The sequence below is a fragment of the Nomascus leucogenys genome, chromosome 23, assembly GCF_006542625.1.
Source record: "Nomascus leucogenys isolate Asia chromosome 23, Asia_NLE_v1, whole genome shotgun sequence".
Taxonomy (NCBI): Eukaryota; Metazoa; Chordata; class Mammalia; order Primates; family Hylobatidae; genus Nomascus; species Nomascus leucogenys.
The window spans coordinates 7,719,136-7,740,641 of record NC_044403.1 but is presented as its reverse complement, the minus strand read 5'-3'; the positions used below and the strand labels follow the sequence as shown (position 1 = coordinate 7,740,641).

Here is a 21,506-nt window from a genome sequence, read left to right as displayed (position 1 = left end):
ATGTGGACTGCATAACATCAGGACTTAACAGCCAGACAACAGCCAGGGAAAGCTGATCCACATATGATCTCCCCCAAGGAATACAATGGAAACAGTCAAATCTGGACCATTCTAAAACTCCTGTCCCAGTTGCTTCTGGTTTGTAAGATAAAATAAACATTAATATACCCACAACTTCATGTAAAGAAATATTTTAAATATTTTAGAGTTATCAGAATTTTAGAACCAGGACAGAAGAGATAATGGAAGTCACTTGGATTCTCATTATGAATGAAGAATCCACATCTATGGCAATCAAGTCTCTTCTCAAAGTCATAGGCCTACCTAGTGCATCCGGGACCCAGGGCCTTTATATCACAACCTGTTGCCAAGAGAGTCAAAAGAAATCCCTGAGTAATTACCTCTTTGAAAAGTTACAGGTACCTTTGCAAATAAACCACCTCTGAATTTGGCCATTTTTGAATTTCAGGTTCTGGTGAACTGATGCTTTTTATGTCATTTGTATTTGGAATGCTTATCAATAACCTCACACAACGGCAAAAACACTTGAAATCTTTCTTAAGAGTTAACAATCACAGTAGAACACCAATTCAGAAGGAAACTTGGAGGGCCGGAATATTATTTCTCCAAGTACTAACCAGGCCCAACTCTGCTTAGCTTCTGAGCTCAGAGGAGATTGGGTGCATATGGACACAGACCAGAATATTACTTCTAAAGCAAAAAATATGTGCTTTATACTGGACCTTTTTCAAATGTTGGAAAAAATGAAAAAGCTGATTACATGTGTGAAAAATGCCTCAAGTTCTTCACTTGAAGGAGCCTAAAATGTGTTCTTTGGAAAATGAACTAAACATCCTTTGTTGCTTTCATCATATAACCTACAAGCAGGCAGAGCTTGCCCCTAGCCTCCCAGGGTAAGGATAGAAGTAAACTAGATGACATTTCTTCTTACGTAATTTGGGTTCTGACTCAGAATTAGCTCCTACCACTCCCGTTCACAGTATGTCTGTCTCCATGTCCTCTCTGGGGCACTCCAGATGGTGTCATACCACACCTCTTTGTGGTAAGATCTGTCCTAAAATCACTTGTAAACTCAAATGATTAAATGGTTCCAGCAATGCAAATATTTATGGAAGCTCCCAACTTTTGGTTAGACAAAGGAACAAATGCCAAACGGGTTTGTGTCAGACAACAATATAGGAAGCTCCTCTGCCTGACCTTCGCCTGATGGTAATACTCACTATTTAGCTATGTAAAACCTGTGGTGACTTGTCTAGGATCTGCCTTCAGCTCTAAACAGGTAACTGTGCAACAGGCCATAGCTGTCTTTATCTCCTCTGTGTCCCTTTCCAGGTGTGGGTGCCGTGTCTAGGACATTACAGGTGCTATGTATGCATTGAACAAATGGAAGTTGACCTTTGCCTAACCTATAAAAGAAACACTATGTAGAATCAGCGAAGAGTTTGAACATTGAATGGTTTAAGAATGTTTTGAATCCACAAAATAGTATTTAAAGTTAGCCATATTATTTATTTAGCCAAATATTTTAAGTAGACGTGGGAGATCAAACATTTGTTGAACAGTAACTGTGAGCCAGACACCATCTTAGGTGCTAGGAGAGATGTGATTGTGTTTAATCCACACAGGAATCCTAGTAAAGGGGAGTATTATCCCCACTTACAGAGGAGGAAACAGACTCAGAGAGCTGCGGTAACTTACCTCAGATGCTATTATTTCCAAAACATCTTGATCTCTAAATCCCATCAAAGTAGCAGACTCCACTAACCTGATATTAAATGACTAATCTCTGAAATCCAAGTGCTGAATCACTTTTGTAAAATTCAGCAATTATTTTTCAGAAATTCCCTTAGATAAAATTAGTCCCAAATCCTATGGACATGCGGTTGCCTGATAACCTTATCTAAAAGAAGAGTAGTATTTCAGCTTAATTGCCATCTTAACTAATTACTTACAATATGGCATGGGCTACGCTAGCCTATTAAAAACCATTAGACAGAATTCATGTGGCTTTACAGTATATAGTTCTTATTCCCACAACTTAGATTTTGATGGCATCTGTTACTCCCTGGAAGAAAGCCAGAGTTTCTAAGTAAAATGTATCAGTCCTAACAATGTGGACATTATTATTCCAGAAAGCCAACTGAGAATTGAACAAGATCTTACCGTAATGACTAGAACTGGGAAACAAGAATTTTCTTCGGCACAGCAGGAGGAAATCTTTTTATTAAGGTTATGAGAATCAGAGAAGTGAACATCCCTTCATAGGTCTAAAATAAATGACTTAGGATGGGTTACCATTTCAAAAAAGCTTCTATATACTGAACATGTCCAAGTCACTTTGCTCTGAACATTTGGGTTTGCAGCATAATTTCATACTCAAATGTAATCAGTGTCAGATCACACAATATCCACAAACTGACCACACCACCTCTAGGTTCACTGGCCAATGAAAAGTTTACATCCTCTTTCAGAGCCCCACTATGAAAATTGTTTTTCTCCTGGTTCTACTTTTTGATGAGTAAAACCTGAGTAGTAGACTTTTGACATTATTATCATCATTATTATTAACTAACAGGGATAGATCTGTGCTATTCCAGGTCTGAAGGCATGCTTTTTCTGAATTTCTCAGTCTATTTAGTTTCCTTTGCATAGCCTTATCCAAATCCGTGATTTCAGCTATCAAGTATACTCCAGCAACTTACAAATCTTTGTGTTAGGAAATCTTTATTGAGTATCTAATATATACTAGGCACTTTTCTATTCTCCTGGGATGCCCTAGTGCATAAAATAAAATCTGGCAGCACTTTGGGAGGCCAAGGTGGGCAGATCACTTGAGCTCAGGAGCTCGAGACCAGCCTGGGCAACATGGCAAAACCCCGCCTTAACTAAAAATAGAAAAATTAGCCAGGCATGGTGGCGTGTGCCTGTAGTCCTAGCTACCTGGGGGCACTGAGGCAGGAGGATCACCTGAGCCTTGGGAGGCCGAGCCTGCAGTGAGCCAGGGTCATGCCTGAGCAACAGGGCGAGACCCTGCCTCGAAAAAGACACTAAAATCTTATCCTTGTGGTAGTTAACCTTTTTTTAGTAGATTGTCCATTTTAGATTTCTCATCTGAATTACAGACCCACATACTCAGTTTCTTATTAGAATTCTTAATTTCTAACTTACCATTGTAGAGGCATCATCTCAAATATCTCGAAAATGAAAATGCTTTGAAAATGTCCAAGTCCACATATGCACTTAGGCACTATAAGCCAAACTGAGATGATCACATCTCCTCAACTTACTCCTGTGGAACCCTTTCCCTCTCCCCAATGCTCGACCCTCCCTCCCCTGACTCTCTCAGGCCAGGGATCGAAACAGCCTTCCCCTTGCCTTCATTAAAACTTCTACCTTAATTTTTTCATAGCCATCATTTCTTTTCAATTTCCAGTGGCATTTCCTTAGTACCAGATCTCATTATTATTGCTGGGTAATAAAATCTTTCTACCTGTTTTATTTTTTTTCTTCCAGGATGGCCCCCTTGAATCCATTTCTTATACTGCTATAGAACATGCCTTCTAAAATGTAAATCTGCTCCTGTCTCTGGTTTAATATCTCTGCAGGGCTTCCCTTAACTTTCAGGATAAAGTAAATCCTTCCTTCCTTCCTTCCTTCCTTCCTTCCTTCCTTCACTCCTTCCTTCCTTCCTTCCTTTCTTCCTTCCTTCATTCCTACCTTCCTTCCTTTTTTTCTTTCTTTCTTTCTTTCTCTCTCTTTCTTTCTTTTCTTTCTTTCTTTTTTTTTTTTTTTTTTTTTTTTTTTTGACTAAGTCTCACTTGGTCACCCAGGCCACTGGCTCACTGCAACCTCCACCTCCTGGTCTCAGGCGATTCTCCTGCCTCAGCCTCCTTAGTAGCTGGGACTACAGGAGTATGCCACCATGCCCGGCTAATTTTTGTATTTTTAATAGAGACAGGGTTTCACCATTGTGATCAGGTTGGTCTCCAACTCCTGACCTCAGGTGATCCACCTGTCCCGGCCTCCCAAAGTGCTGGGATTACAGGCATGAGCCACCATGCCCAGCCCAGGATAAAGTAAAAATTTCTAAGCACACAAGGCCCTTTGCAATCTGGCTCCTGGTTACTACTTTAGCCTCCTGCCCTCCCAAATGTCCTCACTGTCTTTCCAGACATACCTATCTGCTCCCTCTACGTGTTCCATCTTCATTTACCTGATCAGCCTCAAGCATCCAGGCATGACCTCCATGAAGCCTCCCTCCCCAGGCCCTAAGCTCTGGGAGACTCCACTGCTGCTGTGTGTTATCATCACTCCTTTATCTATTTCCTTTATTTTACCAAAGCTTCCCAAGGGAAGTTAGAGAATCTGCCTCAACTCTGCATCTCTAAACCAAGCCTAGCACCTCGAACACAATAACACTCAGTCTGCATTTGTTGAATAAACACATCTTTAAAAAATAAAAAAAGATTCATTGTCCTGCGTTTTCAAGGCATTTTAGATCACACCTCCACGAATGCAGCTTAGAGATTAAAAATTCTAACTCCTAAAAATATTGGAGAAACAGAAACAGCTTTCTTCCTTCTAAAGGATGTCTTTTGGCTTTTGGTTTTGAGGTTTTCCCTACCTGTTCTCCAATACTTGATTTACATATATTTAGCCTTTGTCAAATTTTACCTGATTATTCACTAGAAGAAGGCATAGCTAAAGGTAAAATCACAGACATTGGTCCCAGGAAAATCTGGATTTGCATCCTGGTTCAAGTACTTATTTACAGAGCACCTGGGATGACTAACATTTTTCTGAGCCTCAATTCACATAAAATGGGTATAAATAAGATAACATGCAAAGCTGCTAACACATATCATATACTTAATTCGTTTCCTTTCTTTTTTTTTTTTTTTTTTTTTTTTTGAGACGGAGTCTCGCTCTGTCGCCCAGGCTGGAGTGCAGTGGCGCAATCTCGGCTCACTGCTGCAAGCTCCACCTCCCAGGTTCATGCCATTCTCCTGCCTCAGCCTCTCCGAGTAGCTGGGACTATAGGCACCTGCCACCACACCCGGCTAATTTTTTGTATTTTTAGTAGAGACGGGGTTTCACCGTGGTCTCGATCTCCTGACCTCGTGATCCGCCCGCCTCGGCCTCCCAAAGTGCTGGGATTACAAGTGTGATCGTTTCCTTTCTTGTTCTCACACTTTTCTTTTAAGATACACACTTTGCCTGGAACATATTCCCCTCCATCCTTCTATCAAAAGCCTCCTCATTTTTAGCTCAACTCTCCTCAAAATCTTCTCGGTGAAACTGTCCTTAGTGCCTTCGGCCAGAAAGAACCTGTCCTCTGTGCTCCACTGGCTCTATATCTTATTTATTTTGTTCAACGAATTTATGCTGAGTGCCTACTACTGGGCATTAATTTGGGTGCTGGGAATACAGAAGAGAACAAAACAGAAGTGCAAATGCCTTAATGGGGTGTATATGGTAATGATGAAGAATAAACACTCCAATAAATATAAAAACAATTTAAGGTTAGATCAATATAAATGCTAAAGGAAATAAAGGGTGGTGGGCTAGGAACTAACGGGAATGGGGATGTCAGGCAAGGCACAGACATGCAAAGAGCCAGAGGACCATGACCGCAAGCAGAAGGCACATGTGGGCCAAGGCTCCCACCAGGGAAAAGCATGGCATTTTTGAAAAAAGAAGGGCCAATGTGGCTGGACTGTTGTTGGCTAAGGGACGTGGGATGAGACTGGTAATATAGAATGGGGCCAGACTACATAAGCAGTCTGTGAAGGATTCTGGATTTCAATCTAAGTGCCATGGGCAGGTTTTAAGCAGGGGTGCAGTGGTGTGATTTGACTTAAGGTTTCTCTGGCTGCTGAATGTCTGTACCAGAGTTCATTCTGATTTGCACAATCATTTCTGGTGAATAAAGCTGTCCTTCTAGTTATAGTGTGGTCCTGGGAGGGCAGTGGTATTTTATTCTTATTCTTATCAGTGCCTCATGCATAGTTCTCCTCAGTAAATATTCGTCAAATTAAATTGAAACATCCTGCAGCCTCTTTTTCTTTCTCGCCTGCAATTGTAATAATTGTAATTGTAATACTTCTAATCTTTGTAGGAAGTATGCAGTTGCCAACCAGCTCTGAACGAGTTCTTTTTTTTTTTTCCTATTTGAATTCCTCTCAGGCCTTCCTGCCATTGTAGGATTGTCATCTGACTTCCTGTCTCCTAGCCAGGTCTACTCCCTGCCCTGTGGACTGAATTTTTATAGTCCTTCTGTAAAGTGCCATGTGGGCTGCTGAGAGGGTTGGGTACAGCTCGCCTTGCTTGTTCCCAAAGGAATCACAACTTCTAGCTTTACACATTGTATGGGATTGAATACTAATAGACATTTATTGACCACTTGCATGCACCTGGCACATTATGGGCATGGCATCCCTTTGTGCAAGCTGTGCCACTCTGGGCAAGCTACCAATCCTCTCGGAGCCTCAGTTTCCTCATGCGTACAATGGGGATAATGAGAACAATAGGATCTGCCTCCTAGAGTTGTCACAAGGCTTTAAAGGAGATCATGCATGTAAAGCACTTAGCATAGCACAGGCAATTATCTGTCAGCTGGATAAGTAGTCAACACTCATGTCAATTATATTAGCAGTAGTGTTGTTAGTGGCATGATTAGTGGCTATTATCCATAGTCAATACTTATCCATGTCAGTTATATTAGTTGTAATGTTGTTAGTGGCATGATTTTATTGAATCCTCATAGCAACTCTGCAAAAAAAGTACAGTTATACCCAGTACCAATATTTAGCTGGTATGCAAAGATATGGCTGTACTGCAATATCTCCTGATTGTCAAGTAAGCCCCTCTCATAAGCCCTCCATATACTCCCTCCCCCTATACCCCTGCAGATTTTTCTGCCCTAGTCTGCCCCTGGGATCCCTACCACGCCTCCTCTGCACGATCCAACAACTGAAGGGTTAATGCCTGGTATAGCCAGAGGCCTCCAGAGTCCTAGCTCACTTCAGTTGGCTTCTATTGTGAGTTCTAACTGGCCCATTATACATATTTTATCAATGGGTTCATTGAAGTACAGAGGAGACAAGTCAAGTCACTAATCTTGTAAAGGAAATCCTAAGAAATCAAACTTCAGATTCATATGCTCAGGTTTATTCCTTTGCATGGAACTTCTCCTTAAACACTGATTAGAAAAGCTAACAAAAGCCACTTGTGTTCTGTAACTCTGTGGCCAATCACCCGAACACTAGCAGATCTACAGTTTCTGATCAATTCAGGAAGTAACCTAGAACATCTCAGGTTCAGTGTCTTACCTGCCTTCCCTCGTTCTTATTCTCCATGGCAATTCCACCCATGAAAATCGTTTAAACACTAGTTGGTCCAAATCCTTTTATCCTCACTTCCAGCACCAAAGTCTAACAACCTAAGCACTGGACCAGAATCCTTAAGATGAAGAAGACAGCATTCAGCCACACTGCTAAGTACCTACTACTTCTGTCTCTGTTTCACAAACTAATAAGAGGAATAGAAAGATGTTAACATCTGTGCAAAAATGAGGTAATTCATGGATCTTACACATGAATACTAAAAAGAAAATAAGAATAACATAGGGGACAGATCCCACAGTGACAATAAAAACCCAGAGAGGGGCATTTTAAAAGATCCCTCTTAAATTACAGACACATGTCTGGACTTAAAATCTGGGAAGTGAGGGTGGTATCTCCTTGAATGTTCAAATTTACTTTTTAATTGTGCATTCTCAGCTGCAAAGACCCCCTTGGCTTTCCTTGAAATGTAAACATGTAAAATTAGTTCTGAAGTCTTTAAAATAGTGTTTAGTTAAAAATTAAGCAGTTACATAATTGGCTTAATGAGATCCAATTACAAAATTAGTGTAAATTAGAAGTAATAGAACAGAACATATAATTTCATAATTATGATGCATAACAATAATGCAGAAATTAAGTTGGCCAGTGGTGCTAAAGCAGGAGGGGTGCATATAAATCTTAGAAGACTCGATGGCTTTCATGAGCCCAAACATCTCCCTTCCAACAGTTACTGCTCAAAAATATGTTTTAACTAAACAAGACTGATTTTGATTTCCAGATTCAGAAAACAACATTTGGGAAATTGCTAGTTCTTTCCCCTCCTTATGTGGCTCAAGTACTGGGTGACTAGATGGGTAGATTTATTTCCTATCTCATTAAAAGAATGACCTTTCTTTTTAAGGTCTTAACAGATCATGGCAAGGAAGAATTCATTCTTAAGGGTGAGTTATGCCGAAAACCCCACCAGTGTGCATCCCCACCCCTCTGTAGTAGAGCAGGGGAAGGCTACTCCTGTGGGAGGGAGAGGCTGGGCTGGAGAGACACGATGAGAGAGGCCACAGATGGATTAAAGTGCCTACAACCTCATCTTGCAAATCAGCACTCCGATTTGGGTCAAGAGACATAACCCTTCCTGCTGTATCTTTATCCTTCAGTTTTCAAAAGAAGGGACAGATAGCATTTGACTAATGAGAAATTTGTGTTGCAATGTCTCACATCTATCTTGGTATATCTTTCTGTAAATTATGTCCAACTCCCAGAGGGCTAAAAAGAAACCATTCATTTATTAATTCACCTATTATTTTATTTATTCATTCAATCAATGTTTCGAGTTTCGTGGGAGAAGAGGCAATTTCCTATTTATCTCTATACAGCAAATCTTTAGCACAGGTGCTAGCATACAGAGACATTCAATGTTTAGTGAATTGCTGCTAATACATATTACAGATATTACCTGCCCTGGTATTGTGCATAACAAAGATTTTCTCTACACCTGATTATGGCTTTCAAGAAACTTATATTTTGGTTACGACAGACAGTTATTATGTTAACAAAAATATCAGTTAAATTGTCTTCATCAACACTGCTGCAATGTCAGGGTGCAGTTGTTAATCAAGAGAAAAATAAATAGAAGAGTTTGCAACTGTGATGCAGTAAAAGGAGGAAATGGTTCCCAAAAACCCATGGCCATGACACGGGGAGGGTGGCCAGCCAGGTCTCACCAGCAGCCCAGTGCCGTCAGAATACTTGTGGAGGCGGCAGCTCTCCAGACACGCATGGCACCTGCTCTTATACAGACCTCTGGTTTGGATCCTGCTATTTTTCAAATTAAATAGTAAATATCCCTTAATATACCTCAGCAAATGAACACTGGTAATCTCAAAATGACCCCAAAATGTTAGAGAAACATCTAAAAGTTTTGGGTATTTTTTCTAATGATGTCTGTTTTTGTTCGTTCCTCCTCAGTCATCATCCTTTGCTTAATGGGAGAAGCAAAGGGGCTTAGTGATGCTCAAAGGCCATTATCAGTACGGGATGGAGGATTTATCCTTTCATACCTTTTCCTCTAGTTTTCTAAATTTTCTTTTATTATTTTTACTTTCCTGTATGGTTCCTCCTTTTCCCTTCTTACTTTCTGTTCCCAGTAAACACTAGCTCAAAATATCATTTATTTTATCAAACATGAGGGTTTACTTGACAAGAAAATACATTCCCAAAATACCTTGATCTACTCACATTTCCCTGAGCAATATCCCAGAAGATGCTCCATGTTAATTAAAATAATCAAACAGTGGCTATTTTAAATAGCTTGGTTTAGAATCTGAAGGCAAGGCTGGGTGCTGTGGCTCACGCCTGTAATCCCAGCACTTTGGGAGGTCGAAGCAGGTGGATCACTTGAGGTCGGGAGTTTGAGATCAGTCTGGCCAATGTGGTGAAATCCCGTCTCCACTAAAAATACAAAAATTAGCAAGGTGTGGTGATGCAAGACTGTAGTCCCAGTTACTTGGGAGGCTAAGGCAGGAGGATCTCTTGAACCTGGGAGGCAGAGGTTGCAGTGAGCCAAGATTGTGCCACTGCACTCCAGCCTGAGCAGAAGAGCAATAATTTGTCACACACATACAAAAAAAAAGAATTTGAAGGCAGAGGTAAGAAAGTTTTAAGTTTTGATTAATATTTCAGACCCTTGATCCTATTACTGGATGGATACAAAGACACAAATGTGTTTCCTGTGATTCTAACCCTTAGAAGCAATGTATTACTTTATTTGCAATGTATGTTTGATATAGTATGGATATCTGTCCCCTCCAAATTTCATATTAAAATGTCATCAATCCATATAATATTCTCTATTATCTGAATTTTACAAATGAAGAAACTGAGGTGCTACAGCTTGGATATGGTTTGTCTCCTCCAAACCTCGTGTTGAAATTTGATCCCTGGTGTTGGAGGTGGGGCTTAGTGGGAGGCTTTTGGGTCATTGGGGCAGATCTTTTATGAATGGTTTGGTACCCTCCCTACAGTAATGAGTGATTTCTCACTCTACTAGTTCACTCTAGACTTAGTTGTTAAAGACTTCCCTCCCCTCTCTCGTTCTCTCACTTGCATGTGACACACCTACTCCCACTTCACCTTCTGCCATGAGTGAAAGCTTCCTGAGGCCTCACCAGAAGCTGAGCAGATGCCAGTTCCATGTTTGTACAGGCTGCAGAACTGTGAGACAAATAAACCTCTTTTCTTTGTAAATTGCCCAGCCTTAGGTATTCCTTTACAGCAATGCAAAACAGACTAACACAGTGCTTTAATGGATATTAGTATAAATATTCCTTACTGACATGGTAACAAAGTTGAAGCATTGGAGGTGAAAAAATATACAGAGGGAGGAACACTCCCAGAACTTATTCTATGTTTTTTTGTTTGTTTGTTTTTTTGAGATGGAGTCTCGCTCTGTCACCCAGGCTGGAATGCAGTGGCATGATCTCAGCTCACTACAAGCTCCACCTCCCGGGTTCACACCATTCTCCTGCCTCAGCCTCCCAAGTAGCTGGGACTACATGTGCCTGCCACCACGCCTGGCTAATTTTTTTTTTCTTTTTTTTTGGTATTTTTAGTAGAGATGGGGTTTCACCGCATTAGCCAGGATGGTCTTGATCTCCTGATCTCGTGATCCACCCACCTCAGTCTCCCAAAGTGCTGGGATTACAGGCGTGAGCCACCACACCCGGCCTCTATTCTTGTTTTTCCCATTTCTCCGAAAGGTAGGAGGCATTTTCTAAGGGTCCCAAGGTACAAATCAGATTTACATAAACAGTGTAGCAGGATTCAGATGAATTGTTTTGTGAACTAATATGAGGAAGGACTTTTCACATTTTCCTTTGCATAAATCCATGAAAGTAAAAGCAACATCAATTATAAAGAATTTGAAACTTCTTCCAAAGCCCTATTGATAAGTACCTAAATCAACTTGTTAAGTGAACCTATTTTTAAAGAACAAAAATAAGAGTGGCAGAAAATGTCTGGAAGGTTTCCTACCAAAGTTTGAAGAGTAGCTACCTCAGGAGTAGAGAAAGAAAAGAGAAAGAACAGTCTTTGAACTGAACTGTAGATGTGCTTCCACTTTCCACATGCTACAAAATCTTCTCTCTCTCTAGGAGGATAGTCAGAAAGCCATCATCTCCACAGAGATTGGAGTAACAGATTTTCTGAAATGGGTTTTTCAGCTACAGATTTTTAGATGTTTTCCAAAAAGGCTATTTCCATAAGTAACCTTCCATACAAACAACTTTTCATTTCCATCAGACCTAGGTTAATATCATTCTTCCTTCTCCTGGCCATTAAAATTCAGGAATGGAGCTTGTTCTCTTGGATGTGCACTGCTTGGATGAAAATGAAACATTTCATGTTGGAATAAGCTTGTGAGCTCTTATCCCTCTTGTCATGGGTCTGGAGAAAGCTCTGACAGAAGAGGCTGGGCAGAAACATGGATAAGTACTTGGATACTTAAAAATTCAAGTACAAGTGCCTGGTATAATGCTGCTTTTAATGTTAAGGCCAGAGATGGGTCAACATTTTCACAGCAGTCTTCTCTTAAGGTAAAAAAGTAACCTGGTGATTTCTGGGTCATAAAATCCAAAGGCTTTGACCTGTTTCTTCTTTCTGGCCTCTTTGCAGCAATTGATGCTGTTGGACTCTGACACTGAAATCCTTAACTCTTGGCTTTGGATATACTCCTGTTCCTGGCTCTCCTTATGCCTTCTTTATTGTCTCCTTTCTTGCTTCTTTACCTGTCTTTCTTCTTTTTCCTGAATGGGGGATCCCCTGGGTTCTGTCTCAAGTTTTCTCTTCTGTCTTTACACTCTTTCCTTTTCCCCACCATTCTCTAATCTGACGGCTTCCACGATCATTCTATGTGAACTGTCACAGTGAGAACTGTCATGTACAGAGAGAGTCTCTGCACTCTATGAGGCACTTTCTACACATCATCTCACTGAGTGCACAACCCTCCTGTGGGCAATGCAGCAGTTACTCCATTTAGATGAGGAGGCAGAGGCTCAGGCAGGTTTCAAGACTCATCCATGAAATCCAAGACCACCCAGCAGATAAGTGACAGAGCAATGGTTTGATACTCCTGGCTCCAAGGCTCAAGCTGTTGTCCCAACACTGCTCCTCCTACCCATGACTCCTGGCCTCCAGTCTCACCTCAAAATCAACAAGAATTCTTCTCTGACCAGCTTCTCTCCCTAACAAAGATACCTTCTGAAATGACCCACCGCCTTTCTCCCAATGACCAGGCACACACTGGCTGGCATCTCAGGCTCATCTTGCTCTCTTCGACTTCCCCTGCCCCTCATATATCCTCACTCCTAATCTCATCTGCTGCCAAATTCCATCTTTAACTTCCTCTTTCTCGCCTCCAAACGAGTCTGCACACTGCTGCCTGCCTTTTTGCCTAGGTCACATTATTCCCTTAGTTATAATCTTTAGAGGTTTCCCTTTGTTGATGAAATAACATCCAAATGCCTACCTTTTTTATTCAAAGTTCCAATCTACATTTCCTGTCAGATCTCTCAGAGTTTCCCTATAAGTGGACCATGTGCCAGTGAAACTGGGCAACTCATGATCCCCTGAGTGTCCAAGTGTCTCATGTTTATGCTTTTATTCAGGCTACTCTCTCTTATAGACAGACACTCCCCATCTACAGAAATCCTCCTCTCTCGGGCATATTGCCACCCCACCCTCCATCAATTCCTTTCACCTGCTCTCATTGGATGCCACTCTCCATCTTGAAGCCTTCACAGGTTTTCATTTGGACTTCTCTTGCAGAACCTGGCATATTCTACTTTGGGTTTGTTATTCCCCCCTTCCTCTTACTAAGCTCTACGTTCCTTGGCAGAGGGGAAATATATCATACTCTTTAGTGTATAGTATACCCAAACATCTATTCATCCAAGGCATGTAACAGGAGTCTAATAAATGTATATTGATGAAACTTACTCAAAACTTTGATAAAAGACAGCGATGTGAGGTCCTATTTTAAATATAATGTTTTACATGTTTTTACTCTCAGCAAGCAGAAACAAAATGTTTTTCACAAATGAGATCAAGAAAGTATAAATGATGACCATGAATATATATCCTTAAAATGATTACCTTTTTCCTCTGATTTAAAAGGAGGAGGAGGCAGAAAGGCAAAAGTGGAGAAGACAAACAATGTTAGGTTCTGTCCATTGTCAAATGAAGAATGCAGAGAAAACAACTTAGAGTAGAATACAAGTCATTAATAACAAAGCATGAAAATGCTGAAATATAAAAATCCAATTTACATGTAGCTCTCTTGTGACACATAAATATTGGCAGGTAAGGCAAACTATGACTATATGAACTATAATTATTAATATGTTATCCTCCAAAAATGTTCTTTGATTGCTCCCTAAGTACAGTCTCTTCCTAAGTAGATGATAAGTTTGCTGACACTTCAGCATTGGTGCAAACATTGGTGCTTATTAAGTGTCTTCCTTAGGACCAAGTAGCAAGGAGGATCATGAGTCAACTAAGACCTCTTTCTCAAATGGTGAACACAATTTTGTTAGATTTGGGGGGCAGAAAAATATCCAATCTATAGCTACATTTAATTATAAGAATGCAAAAATTTATATCAGATGCAACGATACTCACTAAATGTGTATCTGTATACACCGAAGTTGTAACTTTAATTTCCCTTTCAGGCCAATTTGTTTTAATTTTCTATGAGATAGAAGAAACTTCAAATCATGGACAACCACACCCTCTGTCCTGAACTTACTGAGGAGTTATAAGCAACCGGATGTGGCAGGATCAGTGCAAATTCATCAGCAACACCGGTAAATCAATCCGAAGTATGTGTTGATGGAAAGATCAGTGCTCTCCCATTAGGACTGAACATCATACTATCCCCAAACACAATTCAATTTCTTAAACTCTTGATTTTTGAAATTCAAGGGATTCCTTAAGGTATGAATCTTCTGTTCATATTTAACAACGGGAAAGTTCCAGATTTCAGGAAGTGGGACATCAGCAATGATAAAAGGTATGATGTTAGAAGGTGATGAACAACATTGAGATGGTGCTAGTCATTGCACAGAGAATCCAGGAAATATCATCTGTGCACTGGAGGCTCAAATTTGGTTTGTATAACCAAGGAGTCTACTGGGAACCAATGACTTAGTCAGTGTAGATGTTCTTTTCAGTGATTGACAGGCCTATTTAAATGTTAACAAAAAATGATTGCTACCACCTTTACATTTTGGGAGGATGGTAGGGTAGAGAGGATGAAAGCCTACAAGATGCAATACAGTCACAAATTAAAATCTTCTGGTCACTCACCACAATCATTTGAGCCACGTAACTTTCAGGTCCAGTGTATTCTGTTGGATCTTTAACTTTCACCAGGACTATGAAGTACAAATAATGCCACATATTGTGTTCCGACTTAATGTGCTCCTCAAATGAAACCGTTTTATTATCAAACTTGTCTCTCTCAAGCCCTGCAAAACACAGGCAACACAATATATGTAATTCGTCATTTAATCAGTACTTGCTTCTTAGCATAAAAACAAAACATAATAATTATTGTGAAAAAAATGCTTTCGTAAGAGTGTGCCAATTTAAAATGTTATGATTAAAAACAACACAGTACACAAGACCTCCAGAAAAGAGGCCATCGTTTATAGATTTTTTCCCAACTAACATTTATTTTTCCCCATGGATCCTTGGAAATGCACAGTCCTATAATAGATGAAAAAGTTGCAGATAATTTTAAATATAGCCATATTAAAATTTTCAAATTAAACTGTACCACAAGTCTGAGAAAAAGAGGTAAAAATGCTCATGCAAGAAAAGGTATGCTTGCTAATCAGGACAGGGAAAAAAAAAAAACATGTCATTTTACCCAGAAACTTGGATTAAAAGAGGGAAAGAATTGAGAGAGTCATCTGTTCAAAACCACTTGGAATCAGTGAAAGGAACACAAAGGAGATGGCCGTCCACACGTAGAGGACAGCAAGGGCTCACACTACGCCAGCCCTCTAGGGTACCATGTTCCAGGCATTTTGGGCAGGGGGTGATCTGTTCCATTTCCAGGGCACATTTTCAAGCCTTTGGAAGTACAGTAAAGAAAGCATCTAGATAATAAAATTCTTTTCTCTCAAAGTTAGAGAATAGATGAAAAGAAATGAGTAGAGATGAAGAAAAACATCTATGGAAACATGAATTCGAGTGCCAAGTGAAGTGGGATGTTGGGATTCAGTTAGGTTTTTACAGCTCAGATATTGAAGAAGAAACCAGGAAACTAAAATCCAACCCTGGCTATTCTTTCTCTAAGCATTTTTTGTAAGTTCACTCAGGGATGTAGAAGACATTTTTATTTATTTATTTTTTTGAGTCAGAGTCCCACTCTGTTTCCCAGGCTGGAGTGCAGTGGCTCACTGCAGCCTCAACCTCCCAGGTCCAATTGATCCTCCCGCCTCAGCCTCCTAAGTACCAGGGACTACAGGCATGCACCACCATGCCCGGCTAATTTTTGTATCTTTTTGTAGAGATGGGGCTTCACAATGTTGCCCAGCCTAAAGACCCTTTTTAAATAATAAGATATAAAGCACAATAAGTAAAAAATCTGTCCCCAATGAAGGGGTGACTTTTTACTTACATTATTCGATATTTGTATGGAAAATACCATAAAATTCTGCTGGCTGATGGCTAGGCCTCATCTTATTTGACCTATCATCAGCTCAGCATGCCCAAATAAACTACAATTCTCTTCCCTAAACCTGCTTCACCCACAGTCCTCCCCTTTTATTCGATGGCAGCTCTGTTCTAGTTGGTCAAGCCAAAAGCCTAGACGTCATTCTTGAATCCTCTCTGCCTCTCACACACCACATCCAATCCTCGTTGAAATGCTTTTGGCTCTACCTTCAAAATATATCCAGAATCTGACCACTTCTCACCCGCTCTGCTGCTACACTCTGGTCTGGGCCATTGTCATCCCTCATGTGGATTACTGCAATAGACTCCCAGGCCTCCTTGTTTCCATCTTTACTCTCCACAGCCCATTCTCAACACAGCAGCCAGAGCGATCCTTTAAAAACCTAAGAGAAATGGTGTCTCTCTTCTGTTGTAAACCCAACAATGGCTCCGAACCTCCTCAAAATAAAGGTCAAAGTCCTTACACGGACCTACAAGTAGAGTTGCTAGATAAGCTACAGCATGGTCAGTTATGTTTGAATTTCAGATAAACAATAAATAATTCTTTAGTATGAGTCCCACGCAATATGTATTTGCTAAATCCTATGTGACTTGGCCTCACAGCCACACTAACCTTACCTCTTATTATTCTCTCCCTTGCTACCTCCCATGCAACCACACTGGCCTCTTTGCTTTTTTTTTTTTTTGGAACACAGGGCCTTTGGACTTTAGGAACTTTGGAATGGTTGTTTCCTCTGGTTACAAAACTCTTCTCACTGACATCTCTTTAAGTAACTCATTCACCTTCAAGTTTTTGCTGAAATCTCACCATCTCAACGTGGTTTAACCTGATCACCCTGTTTAAAAATACAACCCTTCTGCTGACCTTCTTGATCACATTTTCCCTTTTCCTCTCTTTTTCTTATAGTGCTTACCACTTCCTTATAGACTGAATATAGCCATATCAAAGCTATTAAATTAAATTAGATTATATCTCTAAGATAAAGCAGTAAAATGATTGTGTAAGAAAAAGCCTGTCTGATAATCAGCAAAGGAGAAAGAAATGTTATTTCATCCAGCAACTTGGATAAAAATGTATTATGTTTATTATGTATTGTGTTTGTCCTCCCACTAGAGTATAAGAGCCACCTGGGCAGATATATTTGTTTCTTTTCTTCACCAATGGTCCCAATAGCTCAGAATGATGTTTGGCACATAGTTGGCACTCAATTAAATACTGATTGATTGAATAAATATTTCACTACTAAAATATTGTTCCACTAGAATGGCTATAACCAAAACCAGATAATAATAAGTATTGGTGAAGATGTGGAGAAATTAGAATCCTCATACACTGCTAACAGAAATGTAAAATAGTGCAGCAGCTACTTTGGAAAACAGTTTGGCAATTCCTCAAATGGTTAAACAGAGAGTTACCATATAACTAAGCATAATCCACTCCTGGGTATATATTCAAGAGAATTGAAAATGTATGTTCACATAAAAACTTGTACATGAATGTTCATAGCAGCATTATTCATAATAGCTAAAAGTGTAAACAACCCCAATGTCAATTAATTGATGAAAGGATAAAATATGGTATATCCATATGACAGGATAATTTTTTATAATAAAAAGGAACGAAGTACCGAAACCTGCTATAACATGAACCTTTAAAACATCCTACTAAGTGAAAGAAGCTAGTTGCAAAAGCCCACATATTATTATCCCATTTATATAAAATGTCCAATATAGGCAAATCCACAGAGGCAAAAAGTAGAGCTGAGGCGGAGATGGAAGGTTAGGGATCGGATGATGGCTAAAGGGTATGGAGTTTCTTTCTGGGACAATGAAAATGTTCTAAAATCAATTATGGTGATGGATGCACAACTCTGAATATACTAGAAACCACTGAACTGTACATATTAAATGGGTGAATTATATGATGTGTGAATTATATCTCAATAGAGCTATTAACAACAACAAAACACTAAAAAACAAAAGAGAGAAAAACAAACTAAACAAAACAAACAAAAGAGAGAAAATGTTAAAGCAGATTTTCCCAGAATTCAATTCAAACATCTACCAGTTGCAAGGTAATGGGGTTATAAAAATTAGGTTCTTACTATCAATCTGTAATACGGTAGAGGAAACAGGCACATTGTGTTATATTCTGAAGAGGTATAAACTGCCAAGGGAGCATAAAGAAGGGCAAAATGAATTCTGATGAGGGTAATTTTAAAAGGTTTCCAAGAGGTGTAAAACTTGAAAAATCCAGCCTCAATACATGATTATGGTAAGTGGAGAAGAGGTGAATGGTAATAAAAGGTACTTAATTTTTATTGAGCATCTATTGATGCTGACAACTATAAAGATGTCCAAATATGCTATTATCATTACAATAATCCAATCTGACCTTTTAGCATGTGAGGAAATAGATTCAGAATGATTCAATAAACTGCTCAAGTTAATATCCCTATTTAGCAGAAGAGTCAAATAGTATTTAAATAAAAATATTTCTGACTCTAAAGCCCATGTTCTTTTGCCATCTGGGCAGGAGAAATGGCATGGAAAAGCCAGAGATGAAAGTACATGGGCCGGGCGCGGTGGCTCACGCTTGTAATCCCAGCACTTTGGGAGGCCGAGGCGGGCGAATCATGAGGTCAGGAGATCGAGACCACAGTGAAACCCCGTCTCTACTAAAAATACAAAAAAAATTAGCTGGGCGTGGTGGCGGGCGCCTGTAGTCCCAGCTACTCGGAGAGGCTGAGGCAGGAGAATGGCGTGAACCCGGGAGGCGGAGCTTGCAGTGAGCCGAGATTGCGCCACTGCACTCCAGCCTGGGCGACAGAGCGAGACTCCGTCTCAAAAAAAAAAAAAAAAAAAAAAAAAGAAAGTACATGACCTGTGTGGGGAATGTCAATTACTCTGGTGTGGCAGAAAGGGAACATTTGGAGATGCAGACGAAATGGTACATCTGGCAGAAACAATGGCAAACTTTAAACTCAAAGCTAAGGCATCCGTATTTTATTCTGAAAGCTTCTTCTTCTTCTTCTTCTTCTTCTTCTTCTTCTTCTTCTTCTTCTTCTTCTTCTTCTTCTTCCTCTTCCTCTTCCTCTTCCTCTTCTTCTTCTTCTTCTTTTCTTCTTCTTCTTCCTCTTCCTCTTCCTCTTCCTCTTCTTCTTCTTTTTTTTTGGCGGTCTTGCTCTGTCACTCAGGCTGGAGTGCAGTGGTGCGATCTCAGCTCACTGCAACCTCTGCCTTCCAGGTTTAAGCGATTCTCCTGCCTCAGCCTCCCGAGTAGCGGGGGCTACAGGAATGCGCCACCACGCCTAATTAATTTTTGTATTTTTAGTAGAGATGGGGTTTCACCATGTTGGCCAGGCTGGTCTTAAACTCCTGACTTCAGGTTATATGCTCGCCTCGGCCTCCCAAAGTTGCTGAGATTACAGGCATGAGCCACCATGCCCGGCCTATTCTGAAAACTTCTGAGTAGAACCTAGTGTATTTAGAGCTATACTTCAAGTCGTTCCTGCGGCAGGATTCAAGGGAAGATTGGGATAAGAGACTGAGGATGCAAGACCCAGGCACCAGGGCAGTGGAGAGGGAAATATAAAAGAGGGAAACTGGTTGTCTTTCATCTTCATAAGTTCTTGCTCTCTAAGCTTCATCATCCATTCTCACGGTTTTACCATCATCTTGCTAATGTTTTCTCAATCTTTATCCCCAGTACTGACCTTTCTTCTCAATTTCCATTCCTTTTTCCAGCTGCCTGCTGGATATATCCACCTGGATAGCCTGTGGGGATGTCAAACTTAACTCGTCAAAAATTTGTTTCTTGAGCCCTCTTCTTCGTCTCTGTTAATGAAGTCCTTGTTCACCAGGGAACTTGAAGTCATTCTTAGACTCATGCACTGACATTCCACTCAGCATAGTTCTTGTAGTCATGCTGACTTTCTCATCATTCACCAAATACACCAAGACATCTTCATCTACTCTCTTTTCTTCCTTCCAAGTATTCCTTCTTCAAGACTCAGCTTCCCCGCTTCCATCACCGACTCCCGCAAACACAACCAGCTGTTTGATCTTCTGGGCCCACAACATTTCACTATGAAAATGTGCCTGTTTCCATCTTAGCCTCTAACATTTTGCTGTCTGACTCATTTTTGCATTACCAGCACCTGGCAGTGTCTGGAGAACAGTAGGCATGCAACTAAATTTGATAGAATAATTAAATAAATGAATAAGAGAGACTAAAGAGGCATTTTGGAATGAAAACTTGAAAGGGCTTGATGTCCAATTAGAGGTATAGATATAGGAAGAAGGAGAAATCAATAATGACTCTGAATTTTCTGACTTGAATGACTTGAGTTTATGATACTTGAATGACTGAGTTTATGATAATATCCCCACAGCAAGATACCCTATCCTTAGAACAGGAATTCTGACCTACCATCAAATCCTTTCTCCATTCTGTTGTTTTGTCACACCTGGTCTTTCAACATCTCTTTCTTACTGGATCTTCGGCCTCTAGTAACTCAATGTTCATAATTAATATGGACGCAAGAGCTAATCTGTGTCTCTGCTCCCTGCTCAGCTCCATCATCTGCTAATCCCCACCCTCCCAGGGCCACCTTCTGGATCACCAGCTATTGTTTTCTGAGTCATGTTTCACTTTCAAACATCTGGACATTGTCTTCAAGGCTGGGAAAGTTCCAACTGGTCCACTGCCTGTCACAGAATCTACATCCTCTTGTCCTACTCTGGGTGTCCCCTGGCACATACCTGGAGCCAGTTCTCTCCTACTGTGGAGATTCTCTCCTTTGTTATTTGGTACTATGTCCTTCTTTGGATCACAACTTCACATCCAACTTTACCAGGAACCATTTCTAAACCAGTCACTATTTTATAGCCTACTAGCACAACTCCTATATATCCCAACAATTTAAATCATTCTTGTAACTAAGTTCTCCTAACATATATAAGATGAATTATATCATTTGTGTGGTTGGAGCTTCTGGGGATGAATGTATATCTAGATATACATTATCATAATGCTTCTTATGTGTTTCTGCTCAAGGTCCTTTAAGGGAAGAGAGCAGAAAATGTATACCTTCCTGTTACTGAGGTTACAGAAAGTAGCAGCAAAAAGTACCTGAAGCCAATTATCCATTTTTTAAAAAAGTTTTTATTTTATTTTAAATATTGACGCTGAATTTGCTCTATTTTACGATATTCTATTTGTTCTAATATAAAAATACTGTTTAAATTGACACTTCGGTTAAATTACCTAAGTGTTCCCTCAGATTTCTGAATAAACGTGAAGCTTCTAGAAAACAGACAATATTGATCTTATATCTCTTTGTGCGTCCTGCGATGTCACCCTATATTCCTGTGGACAGCACTCCACAGAAACAATACCCT

General features: G+C 40.1%; 1 protein-coding gene across 4 annotated transcripts in view; it reads right to left on the bottom strand.

Moving 5' to 3' along the window:
• Window positions 1-21,506, bottom strand: part of ITPR2 (inositol 1,4,5-trisphosphate receptor type 2) — a 501,416-nt gene that overhangs the window by 39,337 nt on the left and 440,573 nt on the right. For 3 of the 4 annotated variants that reach the window (XM_030804417.1, XM_030804419.1, XM_030804418.1), the window contains 2 exons: window positions 14,727-14,887; window positions 13,515-13,523 (listed from right to left, as the gene is read on the bottom strand). In XM_030804417.1, the coding sequence (XP_030660277.1) occupies window positions 13,515-13,523; window positions 14,727-14,887 (170 nt within the window). The remainder of the gene's footprint in view (window positions 1-13,514; window positions 13,524-14,726; window positions 14,888-21,506) is intronic. The other variant, XM_003265625.4, reaches the window with a different exon arrangement.